At 42.1% G+C, this 26,281-nt stretch overlaps 1 protein-coding gene and 1 long non-coding RNA gene across 3 annotated transcripts in view; one reads left to right on the top strand and one right to left on the bottom strand.

The window, feature by feature from the left end:
• Tti1 (TELO2 interacting protein 1) overlaps nucleotides 1-26,281 on the top strand; it is a 50,298-nt gene that overhangs the window by 12,804 nt on the left and 11,213 nt on the right. Inside the window, exons 2-7 of the mRNA XM_005329849.5 lie at nucleotides 8,775-11,109; nucleotides 15,636-15,833; nucleotides 19,301-19,449; nucleotides 22,208-22,348; nucleotides 24,247-24,451; nucleotides 24,766-24,853. Of these exons, the coding sequence (XP_005329906.1) occupies nucleotides 8,814-11,109; nucleotides 15,636-15,833; nucleotides 19,301-19,449; nucleotides 22,208-22,348; nucleotides 24,247-24,451; nucleotides 24,766-24,853 (3,077 nt within the window). The 5' untranslated portion in view covers nucleotides 8,775-8,813. The remainder of the gene's footprint in view (nucleotides 1-8,774; nucleotides 11,110-15,635; nucleotides 15,834-19,300; nucleotides 19,450-22,207; nucleotides 22,349-24,246; nucleotides 24,452-24,765; nucleotides 24,854-26,281) is intronic.
• On the bottom strand, nucleotides 18,255-24,777 carry LOC120886649 (uncharacterized). Of its 2 annotated transcripts, XR_005729724.2 has the most exons (3): nucleotides 24,551-24,770; nucleotides 22,178-22,455; nucleotides 18,400-19,659 (listed from the first exon to the last, which is right to left on the bottom strand). It is a non-coding gene; the product is annotated as an uncharacterized LOC120886649 (long non-coding RNA). The 2 variants fall into 2 exon arrangements; XR_013439679.1 differs by having other exon boundaries at nucleotides 18,255-22,455; nucleotides 24,551-24,777.

The following is a 26,281-nucleotide window of genomic DNA, read 5'->3' as shown; positions in this document are numbered from 1 at the left end:
TCTGTCTGCCCTCTTAGTGTTTGTTTTCTATTTGGCTCATCAGTTTTACGTTTTCCTCATTTTTGTCTTCCTTTGGATTAATCAAAAATTTTATTCCATTTTTACTGCCTGATGGACTTGTTAGGTAGATATCCCTTTACAGTTATATTAGAGTTTATCCTGTAGATTTAAACATGCATTCAACATCTTGACATGCTACACTCTAACGCAAAAGATTTTACCATTTCCTGATACTATGTATAGATGCTTAGAACACAGCTCCCTCCCCTTCCCTGCATTTGGTGCATTTTTATTATCTAGCATTTTAGTTTTATGTACACCTAAACTACAAAAGACATAATAGTTGTTGCTTTATACAGTTAATATTCTTTTTATTGACATTTTATTTCCTTCATTTCTACCTACAATGCTATGCTTCTATGTTCATTTTACCACTTTATGTTTTCCTTTAGTGTAGCTCTCATAGCAGTGAATTTCCTCTGTTTTTTGTTTGTCTAAAAACATCTTTATTTTACTTTCCTCCTCCCTGTGAGGGATAGAGTCTACAGCCTCACAAGTGCTCTATCATTCAGCTAATGTCCCCAGTCATACCTTCATTTTGTTTTTGGTACCGGGGATTGAACTCAGGGGCACTCAGCCACCTCCCCAGCCCTATTTTGTATTTTTAATTTAGAGACAAGTTGCATAGCACCTCACTTTTGCTGAGGCTGGCTTTGAACTTGTAATCCTCCTGCCTCAGCCTCCAGAGCCACTGGGATTACAGGTGTGCACCACCGCACCTGGCTATACCATCTGTTTTAAAAAATATTTTTGTATGGTATAAATTCATAGTCGGTAGTTATTCTCTTATAGTATTTTTTGATTTCTAGATTTTGTCATTTCAGTTGAAAAGTCAGCAGTCAGTTTTATTGTTTCTCTGCTTTTAAGATTTTACTCTTTGTTTTTGATTTTCAACAGATTGACTGTAATGTGTCTGTATGCCTCTGTTTGTATTGCTCAACTTGGGATTTCCTGAATTTCTTGAATCTGTGGGTTGATCTCTTTCATTTGTTTTGGACATTTTAGTATTGCTTCTGCTTTATGTACTGTCTTCTGGGACTCACAGTGGGACCTTTTGGTATATCCCCCCTGCCTTTTATCACCTGTGTTTGCTATTATTTTTCCTTTGGTTGAGTTTGGGTTGTTTTTTTTTTTTTTTTAAATTGGTCTGTGTTCCAAATCATCAATCATGCCTTCAGCTAAGTCCAGTTTAGCAGAAGACAAACCTGATAAAACCTTGCCTTGAGTTCTTAATTATAGATACTTTATTTCTCTGTTTTACAGTGTTCGTTTGATTTTGTTTTTTAATAGATTCCAACCAGTTTTGTGGTAAAATTCTTTACCCTTCTACTTATTTACTTTATCTGTATTTTCCTTTTGGGTATGTATATTTACTTGAAAAATGAAAGATTTTCAAATTTATTTTAAATAAAAGTTTCCAAAAAATAATAGTTTGTAGAGAATATTTTATTTAAAAAACAAAAAAGTAATTAAGATTTATACCACCATATTTTAAACATGTTTTAAAAGTAAAAGTCTACTTAAATAAACTATAATCCTCAAATTTAATAACTATGTAGTCACCTTTTAAGTATAATTATATGGGTTCAATTGAATTCATGTTAGAAAAACATACCTTGAATTCTTTAAATTGTCTAGTTACAACTTGTAGCTTTAATATCTTCAAATACAGGTAAAAAAGAAGATAGCAATAAGTAACATCTTTTCAAAATAAAAAAAAACAGTGTTCCTTTCTTTCTTGACTATATTAATCTTATTTATTTAAAGGCCTTGACTGCTAACTCCAATATTTGGGTTTCCTAAGAGTCTGCTTTTATTGTCTGTTTTTCCTCTTGATTATCAGTTCTGTAGTCTATATTCAAAAAAATTCTTATTGTGCATAAGACATTGAAAAGAATCTTAGTAGCACTAGGAAATATTACTTTCCACCAGGCAGGAACCCTTCTCTGTTCGGTTAAGAGAGGTGGGGAGCTGAAAACTTGAATTTAAGGAATTAAGCTGGGTCACTCCGGACTGCAATCCTGAAACGGCTCAACCCTGTCATCCTTGTTGATAGAGGGTGATTCCCAGGGCTTTCAGTTGAGAACTTCAAAGGCAGTCTGTCTCCTTAGACTTGAAAGACTGTCAGGAGTCAGCTCTGCCCTTCCAAGGCTTTCAGCTTAGTTCTTTAACCTGCTGCTTCATGTGGATTCAAAATTTGCTAAATATCTTGAGGAGATACTAGCCAAGTATTGTCTCCCGTTTTGTCACTTTAACTTTGAAGAACACCCAAATACCTACTGTATTCTTTGTCCCCAACTGCTGAAGCCTTGCATTTTGAGGTCTCTCAAGGATGTAGTTATGTCTTCCAGCCTCACATGACCACTGTGGATTCTCTTTCCTTACTGATAGCCATGCCCTAATCTTGAGTCCATGTCCAGGATCAGTAAATGTACCAAGGGCAAAAAAAAAAAAAAAAGCAACTGATTGTTGACTCCTCTGAACATACTCCCCTTGCTAGGTTATTAGTTCAGGTAATGAATACTTTAAGAAATATTTTTGTAAATTATTGGACTTTGTTAGTCTTCAACATGTGTGGACCTGCCACTCTGTACAATATCTTACTCGAACTCTGTACAATATCTTACTCGAAAGCAGAATTTGTACAGATGTTGTCAGGTATCATATGTTCTTGCTTCTAGGTTTAGAATTGTCACTGCCTCAAAGAGCCCCAGTATAAAGTAGGTAAGACATGTGCACAAGTAATGCAGCCTGTCACTGTAATAGAGGTGCATACAATGGTAGGAGAAAGGAGACAAATATGAAATAGCACCATCTTTTTAGAAGTTGTATAACTTTACGTGATTATTGTTTAGCATTCAGGGGGTGAATCAAGAGTGAAGAAGTTGGTGAGATAGGCAGGGCCTAAAGGCAGAGGGTCCTATAAGCTATGGTAAAATGTGTTTGTACTTTCATCAGGCTGTGGGAAAGTAGTTGAAGAATTTTAACTGTGGAGAAGAGTGATCAGAAAGATCACATGTCGTTTGAAATGTGGATTCAAGAAGGGCAGGCACAGGATACAAGGGACCCGAGAGGAAACTGTTGCAGTCAGTGCAGTGTGACACGTGGAGTTACCATCAGTGGTGAAATGGAGGGAGTGGTGGGATCAAGAGGGAGGTAAAAGAAAGCAGAGATTCTAAGGTTCCTGGCTGGAGTGAGGACCGTAAATCACAAAGGAAATATAATAGAAAAAGCAGATGAGTTCAGTTTTGGACAGTGTGTGTTCCCATTTCATCAGTGCTGTTATAGTTTTTGTCATATCATCTGAGGACATAGTTTGGACTACCACTTTGGGGCCCCCAAGTTATCTTCATGAAACTCTTAAAGTGAATAAGAGAGACACAGAGCCCCAGGCTATTGTCCACACACCAGAGACAAGAGACCCTTAGATTTTGTTTGTTTTATGTATTGAGTTTCCACTTAGACATTTTATTTGAAGAAGATTTTTCCCTGCTAAAAGAAAAAAAAATTACCATTTTTTTCTTTTTCACTCATCTTCCCTTCTTGAATCTCTGTTTTGTTTGAATAGCGCCCATTCTCAGGCATCTTCTCTAGTAAAACATATGGGTGATTCTTTCTCTAAATCCTTGCATGTTGTTCTTCCACCTTGACAGGTGAATGTCTTAGCTGTTCATAGGGTTTAGAGGCCACAACACTTCATTTATGATCAGCAGGTGCTATTCCACTGTCTTCTAGGATCCATGATTGAAGAGGAAGAGTTCAAAGTCAGTCTCTTTTTCTTTCCTAAGTTATTTGTTTCTTCCTGAACATATTTATGATTTTTCTCTTCATCTTTAGAGTTCAGGAATTTTACTTGAAATCAACTAGGTGTGTATCCTTCAGGCTTTTCAATATCCAGATAAATCTTTTGACAACTAAGGGAAATGTTTCAGGTGTTTGTTTGCCTTAGCTCCTCCATCTGTTCCTTTTCCCCTTCCAAATTCCCAGTTATTTACACTTGCTTCTCCCAGATCTGTCCCACAGTTCCCAGCTTTTTATATTCCTGCTCAGAGTTTTATGAAAGGTCTACTAGATCTTCCAGGTCATTCAGTGGGTCTCAACAATTAACTATCTTCATCTTCTATTTCATCAGTTGAACTCTTTTGGTATGGAAACTCATATGTTTTTAATTCTAAGAAATTTGTCTTTCCCATAATTGAACTTCTTTAATTGGTCTTTTTAATCAAATTCTTCTCTGCCTCTTTTAGTGGTTCTGTTAATTGAAGATTGACCACCTAGAGGAGTGCTGAAATACTCTTCCTACTTTGGACTGCTGGGTCCCATTAAGCAGTTATCATTCTTTCCCACTCATTAGTCCAGTGATATCTTGTGCAGGGGAGATGGCACAGCAGCCTCTGGATCATCAGTGTGTGATCTGATGCCCATACAAAGCTTTGTGGCGTCCACACATGGCAGTTCCCTAACCTACAATAAGGAGGATTTGAGCTTCTTCCTTTCTCTGACTTCTCAGGTGCCGGGTTTCTGTTCTCGTGACTAAAAGGCTCAGGGGTCCCTCTAGTTAAACTGGGCTAACTGGGCTGCACGAAATAACCACACAAGAGACACAGATACCTTTTTCTTTTGGGTTGCTGTGATGCTCCTCTGACCTTAAGGGTCTGCAGAAAGAGAGAGAGCGAGAGCACGCGCTGACCCCTTTTATTGAGGAGAAGCTATTCAAATGAGGCAAGGGGTCAGGTTTCAGGGGGCTGAGTCTGTCTTCATGATGTCCACTGTTAGCAGGTTGACTGACACCTGGGTAGGCCACACCCAAGGGCACAGTAAGAGAAGGGGACCCACACAAGGCACTTCTATGGAAGATTCTATCTTAAACAGGGCAAGGGGTTATATTACAAAGGAACAGGTAAGCATAGCTTCACCCATGGGGCTGTAGCAAGACACACCCATTTCTATGACTGAGCACCTCAGCACCCAGCTGGGGAGTGTAACTCAGTCACCCATAAGGTTGGCCTCCCACACTCGGGGACACAGAGACCAGGAGATTTCTTCTCAAGAAGCCACACAGAGGCCAGCAGTGCCCTTCCTCACAGGGGTCCCTGGAGCTCAGTGGACTAGACTCTCTAGGGTTTAAAGAGTCCCATTTATGCTCTAGAGATCCCTGTTGATGGAGAGAGGAAGAAACCCAACTCTAGGTTTCTTTGGACTGAGCAGGTCTGGGCCCACACCCACCAGTCACCACCTGCCTGCAAGTCCTATAACCACTGGGACCAAGAGCACTATTGAGTTGTGGGTAGACTGGCAGCAGCAACTTTCTCTCTTTTTTTTTTTTTTTTTGGTAGTTGGACATAATACCTTTATTTCACTTATTTATTTTTATGTGGTGCTGAGGATAAAACCCAAGATCTCACACATGCGAGGCTAGCACTTTACCACTGAACCACAACCCCAGCCCCAAGGTTTAGTCTACCTTTAAAAGTATTATCACTTTATTCACATTTCACATTCACCAGCATGTCTTCTGCTGTGGCAAATAAAGTTTTATTTTTTATTAAAAGCTTTTCTACATTATTCACATTTGTAGGGCTATTCTCCAGTGTGAGTTCTGTTGTGGTGAATACGGCCTGTTTTATTGCTAAAAGCTTTGCAACATTCCTTATATTTGTAAGGCTTCTCTCCAGTGTAAATGCTTATGTGGCAAATAAGGGGTAAAATTTGAGTAAAAACTTTGTCACCTATTTGCATTTGTGAGGCTTCTCTCCAGTGTGAGTTCTGTTGTGGCAAATAAGGTGTGATTTTTGACTGAATGCTTTGCCACATTCTTTACATTTGTAAGGCTTCTCTCTAGTGTGAGTTCTGATGTGGCAAATAAAGCCTATTTTTTGAGTAAAAGCTTTGCCACATTCTTTACATTTGTAGGGCTTCTCTCCAGTGAGTTCTGCTATGGTGAATAAGGTCTATTTTTTGACCAAAAGCTTTGCCACATTCTTTATATTTGTAGGGCTTCTCTCCACTCTAATTTCTGCTGTGGCGAATAAGGTTTTATTTGTCACCAAAAGCTTTGCCACATTCTGTACATTTGCAGGGCTTCTCTCCACTATGAGTTCTGCTGCGACAAATAAGGTATGATTTGTGACCAAAAGCTTTGCCACATTCTGTACATTTGTAGGGCTTCTCTCCAGTGTGAGTTCTGTGGTAAATAAGGTGTGATTTTTGACCAAAAACTTTGCCACAATCTTTACATTTATAGGGCTTCTCTCCAGTGTGAGTTCTGCTGTGGTAAATAAGGTTTGATTTTTGACCAAAAGCTTTGCCACAGTATTTATATTTGTAGGGCTTCTCTCCAGTGTGAGTTCCTCTGTGGCAAATTAGGAGTGATTTTAAACTGAAAGTTTTGCCACATTCTTTACATTTGTAAGGCTTCTCTCCAGAGTGAGTTCTGATGTGGCAAATAAGGTCTGATTTTCGACCAAAAGCTTTGTCACAATCTTTACATTTGTAAGGCTTCTCTCCAGAGTGAGTTCTGATGTGGCAAGTAAGGTATGATTTTTGACTGAAAGCTTTGCCACATTCTGTACATTTGTAGGACTTCTCTCCAGTGTGATTTCTGCTGTGGCAAATAAGGTCTGATTTTCGACCAAAAGCTTTGTCACAATCTTTACATTTGTAGGGCTTCTCTCCAGTGTGAGTTCTCTTGTGGCAAATAAGGTTTGATTTTTGACCGAAAGCTTTGCCACAACCTTTACATTTTTAGGGCTTCTTTCCATTGTGGGTTCCTCTGTGGTAAATAAGACTTTTTTTTTTTTACTAAAAGCTTTGCAACATTCTTTATATTTGTAGGGCTTCTCTCCAGTATAAATTATCTGGTGATGAACAAGGCCTGATTTTTTATATGATTTCTGGTATTCACTCTCACTTGTAGTTTTCCATATTTTCTTTTGTGGGAAATAGTCAAGATCACAACTTCTATATTTTGCACTTATCACTTCATGAAATATATGTTTTAGGCTCTTTTCTGGTGAATATTCTTGGATATGATTAGGAGTCATGGCCAAGAAGGCCAAGTTTCTATAGTTCTCTAGCATCACATCTCTGTATAAATATTTCTGAGCAGGCTGAAGGCATTCCCACCCCTCTTCAGTAAAATCAATGGCTATATCCATAAATGTTAACAATTCCATCCAGTCTCAGGATTTCATTGCACACTCATCATTTACTGTATTTTTAGGAACCATGTGTCCTCTCTATAAATCACAAAGTACCCAAACACTTGAAGCCCAAGGGCATGGCTCAATACAATATACATCTTGGAAGAGATAAATAATAATCATTTCCTGGTTCTCAGGAGTAGGGCTTCTTGGGATCCTCAGTTCCTGCACAGCAGAACAACCTGTGACTCTGAAGTGTGAGACATTTCCTGGCTCTCAGGGTTCTCCGCGTTCTCCCTGTGGTTTGTTTTCAGATTCTGCATAGCACAGACACCTGGGCTCCGGACCCAGGACAGAAGCCTACGAAATGCAGCAGCAACTTTCTTAACATCGTCTTTTCAGAAGCCATAGCAAGCAGAGAAAAAAAGAGAAAGACCCCTAGACTAGATGATCTATAAACCTCCATCCAGGGCCAACATTTTAGGTTATACACACTTACAGGTTATACACAGCTTCAGCTCAATCCTCCATACCCTTGAGCCACACGTTAAAGCTTCTCAGCAAGCCCTGCTTCCCCAGAGGGAATAGGAGACTTTTCTCTCCTCAAGTCCTGTGTTAATCCCCTTTCTTGTTCACGGTCAGTCCATGACTTTAAATTTCTCCTCACAGACAAAAGAAAGACTCTCAGGTATTAAGTTGCTCAGCTTCTGCTTCTACCTATAAACTCATCTCCTTTGCCTGCCTTTTTTCCATCCTGCAGGAATCTCTTCTCCCAGGATTTCTGTGATAGTGTACCCTCCTGGTTTCCCCATCCCTCTAGATACTCCCATCTGTTTTTGCATTGCCTTCAGTCTCACCCAGCCCTGATCCTTATTCTGTATTCCCAGCTGCCAGGGGGTCTTTTCATTGCATAAAGTTGATCATATAAGCCACCCACACTAAAAAACCTCTCAATGACAAGAACAGGCAAAAGGACTCTCTCATCATAGAAGTCAGGATTGTGGTGGGAATAGGAATTGATGCACAAGGGCCTGGGGGAAACTTCTTGATGCTAGAAATATTCTCTGAATTGCTTTGGGTAGTGCTTCCATGGGTCTGTACATAATTTACTGAGCTTTACATTAAGGCAGCATGTTTTATGCTATGTATTCCTCAACTTTAACAAGATAAAACTTTCAATGCTCTGTCACCATCACAGTTAAAACCCAAACTCCTTAGACTAGCCCACGGGTTCCTGTTCATTCCTCCCCTAAGTTGTGTTCAAGCATCATCTTTCTGTGAATCCCATCCTGGCTTTTGCAGGGATATGATTCCTCCACACGCCCTGAGGATCCCACACTGAAGTCTATTCTAATCCTTAAGAGACTCTCATAACTGTGTATTTACTTCCCTCACTCGACTGGAGGCTTCTGAAAATAGCACCTATCTCATTTCAGGTTTTTTCCTCCCCTAGTGTCTTGGGCAGTGGCTGACACATAGGCTCCCTTAAATGCCTGTTGAATGAATGAATACAAGTTCACTTCATATTTGCTTTGAGCTTGACCCTCTTTATCAAATCATTCCTTCCTCCAGCCTACAGGATGTTCCCTCGGTGAGAGGAAGATTCGCACAATGGCAGTTTTTGATACTCCTGAGGAGGCCTTTGGTGTCTTACGTCCAGTTTGTGTTCAGCTCACAAAGACACAGACAGTGGAAAATGTGGAACATCTGCAGACACAATTACAAGCCGTGAGCGACAGTGCCCTACAGGAACTTCAGCAGTATGTCCTCTTCCCCTTGCGATTTACCCTGAAGACCCCAGGTCCCAAGAGGGAGAGCTTGATCCAGAGCGTGGTAGAGTGCCTCACATTTGTCCTTTCTTCAACATGCGTGAAAGAGCAAGAGCTTCTCCAGGAACTCTTTTCAGAACTTTCTGCCTGTCTGTATTCGCCCAATTCCCAAAAACTTGCAGCTGTGTCAGAGGAGTTGAAATTGGCTGTGATCCGGGGACTTAGCACCTTAATGCACTCGGCTTATGGGGACATCATTCTGACTTTTTATGAGCCCTCCATTCTTCCTCGATTAGGATTTGCTGTGTCTCTGCTGTTGGGCTTGGCAGAACAGGAGAAATCAAAGCAAATTAAAATTGCTTCCTTAAAATGTTTACAAGTTCTACTCTTGCAATGTGATTGTCAAGACCATCCAAGGTCCTTGGATGAGACTGAGCAACAGCAGCTGGGGGATTTGTTTGCTTCTTTTTTACCTGGAATTTCAACTGCACTGACGAGAGTTATTACAGGAGACTTTAAACAAGGCCACAGCATCGTTGTATCTTCCCTAAAGATCTTTTACAAGACAGTGGGCTTCGTTATGGCTGATGAACAACTCAGGAGAATCTCGAAGGTCCCAGCAAAACCTGCAGTGGGGCAAAGAGTTACAGAGCTAATGGTTCATAGGGAAGCAGATTGGGTAAAAAATACTGGTGACAAGTTGGCAATCCTTATTAAAAAGATAACCGAGTATGTTTCAGTTCACCCACACTGGAAGGTGAGGTTGGAACTGGTAGAACTTGTGGAGGTCCTTCTTTTGAAGTGCAGTCAGTCACTGATTGAGTCTGCTGGTCCCCTCCTGAAGGCTTTAGTGGGCCTAGTAAATGATGAGAGTCCTGAAGTCCAATCCAAGTGCAGTAAACTTCTGAGACATTTTGCAGATCAGAAAGTAGTAGTGGGCAACAGAGCCCTTGCTGACATCTTGTCAGAAAGTTTACATTCCCTTGCCACATCTCTTCCTCGCCTAATGAACTCCCAGGATGATCAGGGCAAATTCTCCACTCTCTCCTTGTTTCTTGGTTATCTGAAACTCTTGGGCCCAAAAGTAAACTTTGTTCTCAACTCTGTGGTCCATCTCCAGCGCCTTGCCAAAGCACTCATCCAAGTTCTAGAGCTAGATGTGGCTGACATTAAAATTGTGGAAGAGCGGCGTTGGAATGCTGAAGACCTGAATGTTTCCCCAAATGCCTCATCTGTGCGACCATGGAACCAAGTCCAGAGGAGATACTTCAGATTCTTCACTGATGAGAGAGTGTTCTTGCTCTTAAGGCAGGTTTGTCAGCTTCTTGGTTATTATGGGAACCTCTATTTACTTGTGGATCACTTTATGGAACTGTACCACGAATCTGTGGTTTACCGGAAGCAAGCCGCCATGATCCTTAATGAACTGGTTACAGGGGCTGCTGGACTGGAGGTGGAGGATCTGCATGAAAAACATACTGAAATGAGCCCAGAGGAACTGAGAGGGATTGTGACATCTATACTTGAAGAATATACAAGCCAAGAAAACTGGTATTTGGTTACCTGTATTGAAACTGAAGAGGGAGAGGAGCTAATGAAGCAGCCAGGCCTCCAGGCCATCACATCCAATGTACACACCCACCAAGTTCTGTCTTCTCCAGCCTTCTCAAAGCCAGGTCCCACTATCTGCTCCTTGAACAGCAACATCTGGCAAATATGCATCCAGTTGGAAGGGATTGGCCAGTTTGCGTATGCACTAGGAAAAGACTTTCGTTTGCTCTTGATGTCAGCCCTCTATCCAGTATTTGAGAAAGCTGGAGACCAAACCCTGCTCATTAGTCAGGTGGCTACCAGTACCATGGTAGACATTTGCCATGCTTGTGGCTATGACTCCCTGCAGCACCTGATCAATCAAAATTCAGATTATTTGGTGAATGGCATCTCTTTAAATCTGCGCCATCTAGCTCTGCACCCTCATACTCCAAAGGTCTTGGAAGTCATGCTGCGGAACTCAGATGCTAGCCTGCTTCCTTTGGTAGCAGATGTGGTTCAAGATGTCTTGGTCACCCTGGACCAATTTTACGATAAGAGAGCTGCTTCCTTTGTCAGCGTCCTGCACGCCCTGCTGGCAGCATTAGGTACATTGAAAGCCCATTTTAATGCTGATTTGGGGGATAGGACTCAATATCCTAGTTTGCCTGGTCTTATTGTTTCAGTGTTTATGGTTATGCAGTGAAGGACGTTTGAAAGGTTGTCTCTTTAACAGCTCTTTGAAAGAGCCACATGTTATGATGGGGTTCCAGTGTTTATTTTTTATACTTTCAATAATCTATCAATTATTGAGCTCCCGCTCTGAGCCAGGGATATAAACCCTATAAGCTAAATACAAACATTTTTATTTCACAAAAAACCCAAGGCTCAGTGAGATCCTATTTAGCTAGGGTCACACAACTAATAAGGGATAAAAATCAGGATTTATGACAATTGTATTCTTTCCAATACACCAAATTGCTACTGCTGATATTTAGTGTTAGCAGTATCTATGCTAATGGAGAACAGAAATAGCATGAATAATTCAGTCCACAGATGGCTAGAACAATACGGTACAATAAAACTTTCTGTGATGATGGTACTACTCTATATCTTTTCTGTCTGATACAATAGCCACTAGCCACATGTGGCTAGTACTACTGGGAAATTGAATTTTTAATTTTGTTTAATAACTACACTTAGCTGGTATGGTGGTGCATGCCCACAATCTCAGTGACTGAGAAAGCTGAGGCAGGAGGATTGCAAGTTTGAGGCCAGCCTTAGCCACTTAGCCAGACCCTATCTCAAAAAATAACAAGGGCTGGGGATGTAGCTCAGTGGGTTTCATCACCTGTACCACAGAAATAATAAATTATAGCTACGCATAGTCAGAGCAGACCTAAGAATTCCCTTTTAACCTTTTAATTGAGTGAGTTGGTTTGCAGTTTTCTTCCCACAGATGTTATAGGGTGCCTATTGGAAATGTTAGCTACCGTTAGAATGGCAAAATTTTGGACTACAAGAAAAAGAATCCCTCAACTGGACAGTCAGTCTTGGAAGGAAAAAACAATGAGCTGCGGTGCCTTTTATCCAGAGAGCATATCTGCATATTTATTCCAGTATTGCTGATAGCTTCTGAGGCAAGTGGAAAGGTCTTTGATCTCATTTTGGTGGATGAAACGCCAAGGCCATGTAAGAGACTTTCTCATGGAAAGTAACTGGGCCAGGGACTGTGCTCTGCCCCCTAGGTAATGCTATTTCCAGTGTTCGTTCATTCATGAACATTTATATACAGCGTAAATGTTCTCTTATTAACAATAAAAAGTGTTTGCCAAGTGTCAGATACTGTGCTAAGTAATGAGAATACAGCTATGGACAAGGTGAATAAACTCAGCACCATCCTGCTACTGCAAGGGGATGATAAACAAATCCTTAAACAAGCTCACTGCGGACTGTGATAAGCACTGTGAAGGAAGCAGCTCCTGGATGCAGGAGAGTACCAGAGACAGGCTGCTTTAGGTGGAGTGGTCAGGGAGGACCTGTCAAAGTGACATGACACTAAAACTTACATGACACTAAACCTGAAGGATGAGGAGAGCCATCAGTACATACAGGGCTGTCATGAGGTTTATATGATTTGTAAGAATATTGAGGCAAAGGGAACAGCAGGTGTGAAGCCTAGAGGAAAGAAGAGGATTAGGGTATTTGAGAATAGAAAAGAGGTCATTATGGAGAGAGTGGTACAAGGTGCAGTTTGGAAAGGAGGGCAAATTCTTCCAGGCCTCTTAGGCCAAGGAAAGGAATTTGGACTTGACTTTGCAGTCATTCACAGTCTTACATGATGGCAACAATCACTGGGGAGGCAGCTGTGAATGAGGCCCACCCAGGCCAGCCCTCATGGAGCTGCCTCTTAGGACTGGCTAGCTGCAAAGCTGCTCGGGCAACCGCAGACTGGGACCAGCTCCTGGGGCCACCTAAACCCCAGCTTCACTGCCTTGGGGAACTACACTGCGGTTCAGTTTGAGTTTTAAACAGGCCTATGAAATATATCCTCCTGAGAGGTTTCTCAATTTGGGTCTTGAAAATTTAATTGCTTTAGATTGCTTGATGTCTTTGGACATATCTAAAGAAGGAAAGTCAAATCCTGTGTAGTGCCTTTTTCTTTTTTAGTTGAGGTGGAGGAAGGAGGGTATCCCCTGCAGAAGGGAAAATGAAGATGATCAAGATTGGCTCTGGAGTATTGTAAGAGAACAAGCAAAACTGGAGATAACATTTCTGCAAGTCTTGAAATAGCCAAGAATACACTTGAATTTTGAATAGTAAGTAGTGGAGTTGGTACCATCACTCACAAGTCAAAGTAGCATTTGGTGCTAGCATTGCAATTTTTCCTCAGTTGTCTAACTGCTGGCCTCTCTTTGAAGACGAAAGTGGCAGTGTGCTCTCACAGAACTTCTGAAAGGTCTAAAAGAACCCAGTACATGTTTTAGGAAACTGAGGACGATACACCATGCGGTGCCTGCAGTGACTAAAAGGCAGTAGGTGCCATAGAGAGGGCAAGAGCCAGCAGAAGATCACTGCCTACCCACAGCTAATGATGGGCTGACTATTCATCATAGGAAAAGGCAGAATAGCTTGGAAAATGAGAAAATGTTAATGACAGATACTCTAGAACCTGGAGATTGTGCCACATCCACCCACACAGGGCCGCTCATTCTTTTTACGGCTGCCTTGTATCCTGCTGTGTGGATGCACCATTCTTTTTTTTTTTTAATATTTATTTTTTAGTTGTAGATGGACACAACACAATGCCTTTATTTTTATGTGTGCTGAGGATCGAACCTGGGTCCTGCCCAAGCTAGGCGAATCCCAGCCCTTGCACCATTCTTTATTTAACCACCCCTTTCTTAGGAGATGTTTGGTGGTTTCTAATTTTTTGCCACCACACACACATACACACACACATATGTTGCAGCAGACATCTTTATAGGTGAATATATCAGTAGGGTAAATTCCTGAAAGAAGTGCTAGTTTAAAGGATATTACAGTTAGATTTTTGATTGAGAGTATCAAATTGCTCTCCTAAGAGGTTGTACCAATTTAAACTCCATCAGCGATGTAAAAGAGTGCCAATTTTGCCACGCCCTCACCCACACTGTATATTACCATGCTTTTGATCTCTGCTAATCCAATAGGAGAAAAATGGTACCTTATTGTATTTTTAATTTGCATTAAGAGTGAGGTTGAGCTTCTTTTCATATGTTTAAAAGCCATTAGTGAGCCAAGACATTTTAACATCTGGCACTAGCCTAGAATCTAGAAATAATCTTTGCAGTGAGTCCTGTCCTGGCCATGTAAATGCTGAGTCCAGGCTTTAACTATTTAGGAACCAATCCCTTTGAATGCACTTAATATCTGATTTACACCTGGGAATGGGCCATTGAAGAGATGTCAAAATTGATTCTTCTAGATGGGAACCTCCAAATACTGGATCGAAGGCCCTCATTTCAAGTTCTTGCTCTGTGCTCCTTGGCCTGTCATCTCCATCTGCTGTCACTCTGGCCCTGTGCAAATGCTCCTTGATGAAAAGGAGATTAGCAGGTACTAAAGGCCATCCCAGTCTCTTTCCCTGCTGTCTGCAGAAGGCAGGCCCTGGGCCACAGCAGAGATTCTCAGGCGATGGGATTTTTGTTGTTATTTTATTAAGCATTAGGTCTTTTTTGAAATTAAGCCTTTAAGGGACCTTAATATTTAAAAAATGGTTGAAATTAGAGTTGCTCTGGTTGAAGAAGAAATGGAGACCCCAGGATCCACCACCACCACCTTTAATGTGGAAAAATGGTGTCCTGTCTGTTGTGATTCCTGGGACATCAAGGCATGATATGAAAACCCCTGGAGTCAGTGATGTTTAAGGTTGGTTCTGTGATAATACATCAGATGTATTAGAGCATCACTGAAGAAGGGAAGGCTTTGGAGAACAATGACCAGCCTTCTAAGGCAGTTGATATTGGAAATACAGGTGAGATTGCCCGTTCTCAAGGTGCTGTGGAGCCTGTCTTTACTACTGAGCAGTATGTCCTGTACTCAGAATTTTGTCACTTGTACATGTTTTCCAATCTTGTGTGTTTTTTTCAATCAGCATATATTTTGAGCATCCACCCTATGCTAGCCATGTTAGAGTAGTGTCTAAGGGAGAGTCAGATGCCAGGCAGTACACACAAAGTAAACTCATGGTTACCTGCCGTGATGAGTTGATATGAAGGGAAAGACATGGTGCTAGGGAAGAGATTGAGTAAGTGATCTGAGTTAGAGTGAGGAGTGAAGGGATGGCTTTACTGGGCAAGTTCTAATTATACTGAGATGAAAAGTGATTTCAAATTAGAGGTAAGGTTAAGGGGGAAATGAAGTATTTCAAACAGCAATGACATGCACAGTTTCTCATGGAGAAAAATGCTTGATACATTGGAAGAACTGGAATGTAGTTATCAGGTAACTGGAATGGTAGAAAATGATGTAGAGACAGGCAGGGAAGCCTAGATGTGGGGGGCTATGCAGGCCATGGCAAAGAGTTTATTCTACTTATAAATTACTAGTGCCTATTATTATTAATGATCATTACAATACTATTTACATACAGCTCAGTGGTTCCCAGACACAGGAGATATGGGGCAACTCCAAGAACAAAGTTCAGAGGCAGAGGGAAGTCATTCATGCCAAACAGCAGCACCTCTTGAGAATAGCACTACAGCGGAGGACATTGAACAGTTTGTGCTGAACTACCTTAAAGAGAAGGATGTGGCAGAGGGAAATGTCTCAGCTTTTGACAATGAAGAAGGTAACTACTATTTATTTTGCCTTAACTAGTTCTTTCTCTTTGAAGCAAATTATTGTAAAAATAATGAAACGTCATTCCAGAAAGTTTGAAAATAATCACTCATAAGCTCACCATACTAATATAGCCATTCTCCTTTTTCTGTGTGATCTTTTTCCATTCTGTTTTATTATAAACCATAATTCATAGGTGATGGCAGCCACAGTTTTAGTTTGTTTTCAGTGCTAGGGTTGGAACCCAAGCCATAGTTTAAATGCAGCATACACTTTTTGCATCTAGTTATATGCAATGCTCCATGTTGCTATGGAGTTTTCATAATTAATGTTTTAATAGCTGCTGCTAAGTATCCATTCCCCCTTGGGAAGTTGAGGTTGTTTCGCTTTCTCTGTAATAAATAGAGCTGCAGTGGATGATTCTGGGCACATGATCTTTTCCTTCTTGCATATCTCTTCATAAATTCCCAGAAGTGGGATTTCTGGGTCAAGGATATGAACCTTATTTAATGCTTGCCAAATTACCTTCCAGAAAGGTTGTATCAATTTATACCTTTCCTTCAGCAGTGCAGGACTGATACTAGTTTGACCATAACCTTGCCAACATTGGCTTTTACCAATTTTGCTTTTTCCTAAATTAATAGGTAAAGTTGAATATGTTTCTATATGCTTCTTTCTGTGACATTGTTCTCTTATGCCCATTGTCTCTTCATATGCTTTATCTATTTATTTATTGGTAGGAAGAGATTCTTACCTGTTTATATGATAAAGGAAAAGAGAGTTCAGGCTAGTGGCAGCTCTGGCCTCTTGTTTTATTCACAAACTCAATCTGGAGCTTCAGGTCACAAAAGGATTAATAAATTATTAGAATCTCCTCTGCAAATATAAAATGCCAAGTCATAATGAGCTTGGTGGTCTCGGAACTATCCTAAATTGAACTGAATCCCAAATTAGTTTGTAAGGTTGAAATTGAGCAGATTTCTTTTCTTCCTCCCCACTCCTGCTTTTTCAGCCCCCCTCCATCTTCCCCTCTCCTTCAATCTATACTGTGAGATTTTGTTGAACTGAAGCCAATACTTCCAGGATAACAGGAGTTTGATGCACTAACTACAACAAATTTCTTCTAAACAGAAAAGCATCACAGAGCACAAATAATGATTAATGCAGAGTTGAGTCATTGCTGTCCCCAAGGACAGAGTTTTCTGATTAGAAAGATATCTGACAGGCTTTTTCTACTCAGGTTTGTTTGTTGATCCAGCCAATCCTTTTTGTGAACTATACTCCTTACCTAAACCTAGGAGCCCTGAAGAAGGGAAGGTATCTTGATCCTTTGTAATCCAGATTTACCATTTTGGTTTAAATATTAAGCATTGTCAGTGAAGCTCTTCGTTCTTCCGGTTATAGTGGATGCTGGCTAGGAGCAGACAGAATGAATCAAACCCTCTTCCAAAACCAGAAAATCCACATCCCTCAAATAACATTCTGCAGTAGGTGAATTTCTAACAACAAACCCTGCTCTGGGGAAAAAGCATAGCCGTAGCATTCTTAGAATTACCATTCATCAAGTGCACATCACATACTTGGCATTATGAAGAATGTTCGGCTTGATGCTGGTTTGACAAGAGCATTTTGTTTTAACCACATAAAAGCACCTATCCAAGGTCCCTTCCTCCTAGAAATCCCAGCATTCTACAAATGGATTTTCATTTATCTTTTTTTTTTTTTTCTCTAAGCATCTCTTAGAGAAAGGTGCAGCCTCTATTGTAAGATTCTGTTTTTCCAGTAGAGGAAACTGAAATAGGAAAAAATTAAGGGAGCAGTACTCGGCTCAGCGGAAATGAGTACCGTTGGTAATAGGGGTTTAGGGACAGGGATGAGTGAGGCTATAGGTAGACAGGAAAATTTTTCAGGATAGGGATTTTGGCCTAGATTTCACGCAACCCCAGTCTTTCTGGTGTTGTTTTAACTTATAAACTTACACATGTCTCATGCAACACAGTTTACTTTAGGCAGTGAGAGAATGGCAATAGTTGGTGACATTGTGTCATTTAAGTGTCTCAACAAGTAGATGAGATATATATGCTTTTCCCCTTTTATCTGAGTAAACTAATGTAGGATGAGATAAATTGCTGATAGGTTGTGGAAGCAAAACTTGCATCAGTCCCCTCTGGCCAAATCCCATGTACTCTCGCACCAAACAGTCCTGGTATCAGTTTGAACAAAGATGAGTGAGGCTTGACACCGGCAGTGGAAGAGCTCGGGCTGGTGGGAAAGATGGGTGCAAACTCCTCTAGGCCAAGGGTGGACCAAAAGGAAAAAGAGGACAGAGAAAACCCAGCTTCAGCACTCCAAATTAGAACTGTGGCCTCATAGGTTTTTTTTTTTTTTTTTTTTTTTTTTTTAAAGAGAGAGTGAGAGAGGAGAGAGAGAGTGAGAGAGAGAGAATTTTTAACATTTATTTTTTAGATCTCGGCGGACACAACATTTTTGTTGGTATGTGGTGCTGAGGATCGAACCCGGGCCGCACGTATGCCAGGCGAGCGCGCTACCGCTTGAGCCACATCCCCAGCCCCTCATAGGTTTTTATTTAAATATTTATTAATTGAAATTTAGAGAAGAACAAAGGTATAGGAAAAAATTTAAATCACCCAATATCTCACAACCCCGCTATTGATATTTTGTCATGCTCCTTCCCATAGTGCTCATGCACATTTTAATATCATATCATACCTTTTTCTTTTTAACAAGGTATGTTTCATTTATCATTAAAATCCATGCATTTTCCCCTGGTCATTAAAACCCTGATGAACATAAATCTGAAAGACCTTGTAACTCACCACTGTTGCGCTGAACAGGGGTTTACAGAGCCATTCCCCTGTGAGTGAACAGAGAGTGGTGTGCTGGTGGAACATGGTACCTGAGACTGGGAAATTTATAAAGAAGAGAAATTTACTTTCTTATAGTTCTGAGGCTGAAAAGTCCAAGATCAAGGTGCTGGTAGCTCAGTTACCTGTTAAAGGCTGCTCTCTGCTTCCAAGATGGTGCCTTCTTGCATCCTCCCTAGGGGAAGAACTCTTTGTGCTCAAAGGCAAAAAGCAGAAATACAGGTGAGCTGCAGGAAGCCTCTTTTATAATAGAGGCTTGATCCTGTTCACATGAAGAGGAGTTCTCGTGGCCTACCTACCTATTACATGCCCCACCTCTTGATATCATCACAATGGCCATTAAATTTTAACACCTGAACTTTGGAGGGGACACATTTAAACCATAAAAGAGTTTTTTCCAGTTTTTAGCTGGTAGTTAATGCTGTTGCAAACATCCTGACTTGTACAGCTTGACCCAAATTTCAGATGGTTTCCTTAAGATCTGCTCCTAGATGTTTTCCTGTAAGTGTTATTTCTGAGTGTAAAGCTAAGGATCAAGCTGGATTTGGATACCTCTCAAAAACCACTGTCACCAATCATGCTGTTTTTCCAGAGGAGTTATCAGACCCTCCCAAGGTGGACGAGAATGACACCCTTCCAGATGTGGAGCCTCCACTGCCAGTGCATATCCAAATAGCCAGGGACGTGATGGAGCGTTGCATTCACTTATTGTCGGATAAAAGTCTGAAAATCCGCTTGAAGGTCAGTGTGCAGCCCCTTCTCTGCATTCACAGAGCAGCAGGACTGAGGTGTAGTCTGGCTGGCAGTGACTATGTGGATAAGTAAGGAACTTCCCTTATCTCCTGGTCCATGTGTGGTGGCTAAGAGAAGGCATCAAGAGGAATTTATCTGAGGGATGACATTTTCACATCTTTCTGTGTCAGCTCAGATGCCGAGAGGGAACTGAGTCCCCTACATTAAAAAAAAAAACACAAAGTTATGAGGATTCATTGAATCTCCAAAGGAAAGAAAGTCATTGCTTTAAAAGGATATCATTTTCTGAGCTGACTAGATGCTGGATGAGGGTTTTAATACTTTAAAGTGGTCATTTTTGCAAACCTGCCCCTTATCTCTGCTTTTGTTTCTATTTTCATCCTAGGAAAAGCCCCAACACTTTCTGTAACATTACACACTTGTTTGTTGGAAGTTTCCCAAGTAAACACCCCATCAGCAAAGACTTGAAATAAATCACAGGACAGTGGGATGAGGTGCTAGTGGGGGCCATTGCTTTCAGAATCATTTCAGAGATCATACACCCAAAAGGAAAGCAACATTCCTCCCCACCTGCAAGCTGGGGGCAGAAAACAACTGGCTTAGTGACTCACTCTAGCGCTGAGAGCACATTGGCAAAGGTAGGAAACCCTGATCCACAGATGATCTCACAGGTAGGAAACGCCTGAGTCTGAATTTCATAGAACTTGTTTGGTCTTCCCTAGTACCTCCTTTTAGCACCCTTGTATTCCATTCAGCAAGTGCTTTTCCAATGTGTGTTACACATAAAACTTCAATGTATGTGTTTGATACATTCAGCAAACTCCTGAATATCCTTCCAGATCTTTCCTTTCATGGAGGCTTTGTAGCAGCTGTATAAACACTGTAATTAAGGGTGTCAATGTTGCAGTCAGACATACATACTTCAGTTCAACTCTTGGTGTTGCCTCTTACCAGCTATGTGACCTCAAGGAAGTCAAATCACCATTTCAGGCCTTTTAGTGTTTTTGTAAAATGGAAACAAGGATACCTACTTCACAGGTTGGTTGATTGTGAAGATAAAACAATTAGTATGAGGTGGGCGTATAATCATTCATTCATCACTAAGTGTTAACTGAACATTTGTGCAGGTCAAGCAGAGGCTATATAGAAAGGCATGATCCCTGTCTTCATGAAGCTTCTTGTCTGTTGTGGGGCAGTACACAAACACTCCAAGTCCAGGAGAAATGGTGTGGAGGTATTAAGCAGGTTCTATGACAGAAAATAGTAACTTAACCAAATGTGAATTGGGAACCTACTCTACAACAAACCCTGTTGAGTAAGACAGAGCTTACATTCTGATTTAGACTAGATGGTCCCAGGAAGGCCTCTCTAAAGTGGTAACATTTCTAAAGGTTGAGGAGTCATTATATAAAGGAGCAAAAGCAGGGAGAAGACCATTTCAGACAAAGAGGGGACGTGTGCATCTTTGAATTAGCAAAATATGATCTAACTTTTCCAGTTACTGACAGAACTCAGTTTAGAGCCAGTCAGGGATGCCAAAACCATTTCTGCTACAGTACTTTGCTCTCCTCTCTACTGCTGAGCTCTCTGATTTCCTTGCCAGTCACATCCCAAGGGCAGGACCTCTTCTGGTTCTGTTCCAGTCTCAGAGTAAGCTCCCAGTAAGGCCTAGTGAGGGTGGACTTCACTTGCCTCTGTGCTCCAACACACACCTCAAGTGCACTGTGAAGGCTGCCCTGCAGCACTGTTGCAGGTTGTCTGTGTTCAGAGAAGTAAGAGATCAGGAAACACATCCTTAAGGAACGTCAACAGTCAGGTGCATCTAGGTTAGCCCCAGGCCTCTCTGCCAGCCTAGCTCTCCAGGCAGCAGTAGCACCACTTGAATCCACGTGGCCCCTTGACTCACTCGCCCTCCATCACCCCTGTCGCATTTTTCGGACCTGCTGCTCTCATGTTGCTGTACCTGAGCCCAAGTAGCTGCATTTTATACCTCTTCCTCTCCCCTTTGTGCAGTCTTCCTGCAAGTTAAGCCATTCCAGTTCCAAAACAGATTTCAAATCTTTTTTCTGCCTCTGCCACCATCCAGTGGAAACATGCCTTTTGTGGACTTGTGCTACAGCCTCCTCCTCACTTCTCTGTCCCCTTCAAGCCCCTTCTCCACGCAACAACTAGAATGACCTTAAAACATGAATCATATTATGTCACTTTTCTGCTCAAAACACTTGATGGCTCTCCACTGAACTTAGTACAAAATAAAAGACTCTTAGTGTGACCCTCTTGTGGCCCAGCCCCTCAGTCATGAGCCATAGGATCTGTCCTCATTTCCTAAGCACAACAAGCTCAGGGTCTTCCTCGTGGTGCCAGCTGGAGAACACACCCACCCTGCTCAGGACTAATGCCTGCTCAACTCTTAGGTCTTGTTTTAGGAGCTGTTCCTCAGAAGCCTTCCCAGCAGTCTCTGCTTTAGTTCTTCCCTTCCGCCCTTTACTTTCCTTCTTGACACAATTGGTAATCTTCCCTTTATTTGGTTGTTACCTAATTAAGGTCTTTCCCCAGCTAACCATACACCCTGTGAAGGCAAGGAAGCCTGTCTGTTTTGTCCCTGTGTGTCTCCCTAGTACCCAGCCTAGCCTATAGTAAACAGTTACTCTATATATTTCTCAACCTTACTCTTAAAATGGTGACTTAGGCCTGGTATCTGGTTTCAAACTTTTACCATCTAATGAAATCATGTCTCTTTTTTCAGGTCTTGGATGTGCTGAACTTGTGTGTCGTGGTTCTGCAGTCACAAAAGAACCAACTCCTTCCCTTGGCTCATCGGGCCTGGCCCTCACTGGTGCACCGACTCACAAATGATGGCCCTTTGGCAGTGCTCAGGGCCTTCAAGGTACTGCACTGAGGTTCTCACTGTCCATCAAGGGTGGAGGTTGTCAGCCCAGAGCTCCTCAAGGTCTTTGCATCTCTTCTCTTTTCTGTTGGTTGCATGTCACGGACCTTGAAGAAAGTGTAGAAAAATAAGAAAAGGACAGAAAAGAAAAGTCACTTTCCTTTTGAATTTGAATCAGGATGAACTAGTAAAGCAAAAGGCCATCAATTTTTTATTGAGCATCTGCCATGTGCCAGGTGGTGAACTTGGCACTTCCCCACATGTGAGCTCCTCTCAGATCCGTCAGGGTAAGTGTATAGGCTCCACTTTTGGCAGAGGAGAAAACAGGCTCGGAGAATTTAAGGAAGTGTCTCAAGATCATACAGCTAGTGAGCAACAGACTCAGACCCTGAGTTCATGCTCATGTTCCTTGCTCTGCACATGGGTTCCAGGTTTCTAGTGAAGCTAGCATGGGCATCTTCTGCCCAGCTGAAACACTTTGGGTGAAGCCCAGGACCACCCGTTTTAGGGGCCTAGGAATACCTATCCCATCCTTCTCATAAGGTTGTCAGAGATAAAATGAGACTCTGATGGAGTGCTTTAACCAGCTGAAAGCCTGTGTAGATGCAGTGTGTTAGTCTCCTTGACTTAGCTTGACTTATATGAGCACATGTATTTTAGCTTATATATTTATATCCTTCTTTGTTCTAAAAAGCACTTATGACATCCTACAGAGATACATTTACCATGGCAAGCTATCATAAATTAGAAGCAGGAGAGCAAAACGAGACAAAGGAAAAAAATATGTGGGAATACGAAGGAAGCTGAGAATGCACTGAATATACTTGGCAAAAGTAGTAAGACCAAAATACCAGTTTACATTCAAACACATAAAATTGTTAACATGTTTTTCCAAAGCAGAATGCATACAATGATGTGGGGGGGGGGCAAGGGGAAGGAGAAAGAAGGAGAAGTATTACTAAATCTTATTTAAATGCACCATTTTCCTTTATGAAAATTAATAGGTTATCTGAAATGACAGCGAGTGTAGAAAAATGAAAAAACCATCACGCTGTGTGCACTGAAACTGAGGCTGCTTTCCGCACACAGACACATTAATGACATCTGAGGCCGGCGAGAGCCTGTGCAGTCCAGCCGAGGGACCTGCAATGAGTGTCATGTTCTCTGCAAAGTAGGCAGCCGCTCTGTGCACCGTTTATGCCTTACTTGCCAATTTTTAAAGAAATTTCTCTTCTCCTGTATACTCAGCCTTGTGCAGCAGGGCAAAACGTTTCAATATGTTCTGCTAGAGAAAGTTTAAAATGAGACATGCAAAGAAACCGCCTGTTGTGAAAGATAGAACGAGGGTGATGTACATAAGAGATTGTGTAGCCAAACAGAAGGAACGCAGAGTTGACTCCAGCCATGGAGCTGGCCCTGGCTCAGCCAGGGACCTCGGCCTGGTTCTCCCCTCCCAATGCCTTCCTGTGGCAGCAGCCGAGCCCCTGTGTTTGTGTCTGCTCAGCTAGCTAGAGTTAAAAACACAAGTCTTTTCTCAAGGGATGTTAGAAAGATTCCAGAGATGATCTATGTGAATTGCTTTAAGCTCTCTCTCTTTTTTTAAACAGAAAGGGAGGAAAAATCAAGATATTAATCAAATTATTCATTCAACACAAGATTCCTCTGAATTATTCTCCATGTAATCTGTATTTATGGGTAGAAGCAGCCATGCCTTGGGAGCAAAGACCTCCAAATTCATAACTGTCAAAATTACAAACCATGGGCAAGGAATTAACAGCAGTAATTCTATTTTTTTTTTTCATAAGTAGAGACCTAGATGGAATTGAATTACCAGGCATTCTTTAGCCCCCTTGCTGCCGTGGCGATTTCAGTCAGTAGACTGGGGACTGTTTCTGCAGGTTTTACAGACACTGGGAGGCAAGTGTGGTGATTTTCTACGGAGCCGGTTCTGCAAAGATGTCTTGCCAAAGCTGACTGGCTCCTTAGTCACCCAGGCGCCCATCAGTGCCAGGGCTGGACCAGTTTACTCACACACGCTGGCCTTCAAACTGCAGCTGGCTGTCTTACAGGGCCTGGGCCCCCTCTGCCAGAGACTGGACCTAGGTAGGTACCGACACATGTCACTGGGACACAGAGCTGCAGTGTTGTGTCCCGCAACCCACACCCCCCGACGCCTCCCCACCCCAGCCCCCCATGCTCTACCTGGTCCTGCCATGCTCCCTCGTGTGCGCCCACTTCAGTCTCACTTTGGCCTCATCGGTCTGTTTACCTTGATGCCATCCTGATTCACAGGGTGGAATATAGAGCTCAGGGAGCCTTGCCTCCCTGTGCCCATCTCCCTCTGACAGCCGTTGGTTGCTGCTTGTCCCAAATGAAGTCTGAGGGTCGATGCTTTGTTTTGCTTTTCCTCTCTGCAGGTGAGGGTGACCTGAATAAAGTGGCTGATGCCTGCTTGATTTACCTCAGCGCCAAACAGCCCGTGAAATTACAAGAGGCTGCCAGGAGGTACGTCTGCTTGATCACCCGCATCTCTTTACGTTTGTTCTAAATTATAGATGATTTGCTAATGGCAAGCAGAGTTGAGGCATCTCTGCTCTTTTCTCCCTCTCCTTGCCAGGTTAAGATGATTTCTTTAGCTGTGCCAACCCTAAAAATGGTATTTTTACTAGATGCCTTTCTCTTTGCAAGTAATCTTTTCCTCTGCTGCAGTGTCAGCATCAATTTCATAGGGGCAAAAAGCAGAACCACCATGTGGTGGAGAGGCTCTGCCCCCTTCCTGGTTAGAGGCCCTGTTCCTGGTGACCCTGTGGTCCTGGCACCTGTCCATGCCTCAGCTCTCTCCAGTTCAAAGTAAAAGCTCCAGGTTACTGATCTGCCATTCCCAGGCCCCACAAGGATCTAGGATGATGGGAAATTGCATGCAGGATTGGTTGTGTGTGCCAGCAGCACACAGGTGCTGTTTCTAGAGTCCACACCACCCATCTGGTTCTAGCAGGAATCTGGGACCCAAACAATAGCAATGACAACTGCACAGGCCTTGTCTAATTCTGAGATGACGTGATTCTGATTTCTAAGAGTTTTGACCATGCTTATTAGAGAAGGGCTGTATTACCTCTAATAGAAGAGCTAGTAGAATTTTTACTTCCATGAGTACTAAGAGATTTTTCTCCTAAGCTGAAACTCTGAGCACAGCAGCTTGAGAGCATCCCCAGACTTGAGAGTCAGTGCATTCTGGCCTCCTTTCCCCAGTTCTTCTTTCATTTAGGAGCAACAATGTTCTAGAGGTATCCCCTGGTGCCTGCTGGGCCTGGACTATCTGGCCTGCCAGCTTCATGTCCCTGAGCAGAGTCCCTCCTCCTTCCTGGACTCCTGGGGACAGTGCCCTGAGAACCCTTGCTTGGGGAGGAGTTGGGAGTCACCCCATTCCCTTATAGGCTTCTCTGGCTAGAATGGGGAGAACCGTCTTGCTCCCTCATAAACTTGGTACTCCCTGGGAATATCTTTTTGAATTGATTTATTGTCTTTGTAATTTTTGCTCTTGATTTCTCCAGTAGCCTTTTTTTTTCCCTGTCCCTTTTCTATCACATCACGTAGACCCAGAACCAGTGATAGTTTCTGGAGCACAGGGGTGCATCCCAAGGAGCTTCCTATCCCTGGCATCCCTATTCCTTAAAGAACCTTGGGGTTAGCACGGTCCTCCCTGGCAGTGCCCCAAAGCTGATAATGCTGTGATGAATGAATTTATCGTGAAGTAAATTTTCTTGGCTGCCTGTTAAGACCCTGAGTCACACAGCTCTGATCTAACCTCCCTGGCCCATCCTGCTTTCCTATACCCACCACATCCCATCTTTCAAGTTTAGAGCCATTAAACAAACTAATATTCATTATTCATTCTTTTTTCATTTCTGATTTTCTTTGCTGCTGCTGAACACA

This window comes from Ictidomys tridecemlineatus, chromosome 5, assembly GCF_052094955.1.
Source record: "Ictidomys tridecemlineatus isolate mIctTri1 chromosome 5, mIctTri1.hap1, whole genome shotgun sequence".
Lineage (NCBI taxonomy): Eukaryota > Metazoa > Chordata > Mammalia > Rodentia > Sciuridae > Ictidomys > Ictidomys tridecemlineatus.
This window is presented reverse-complemented; position numbering and strand designations above follow the sequence as displayed.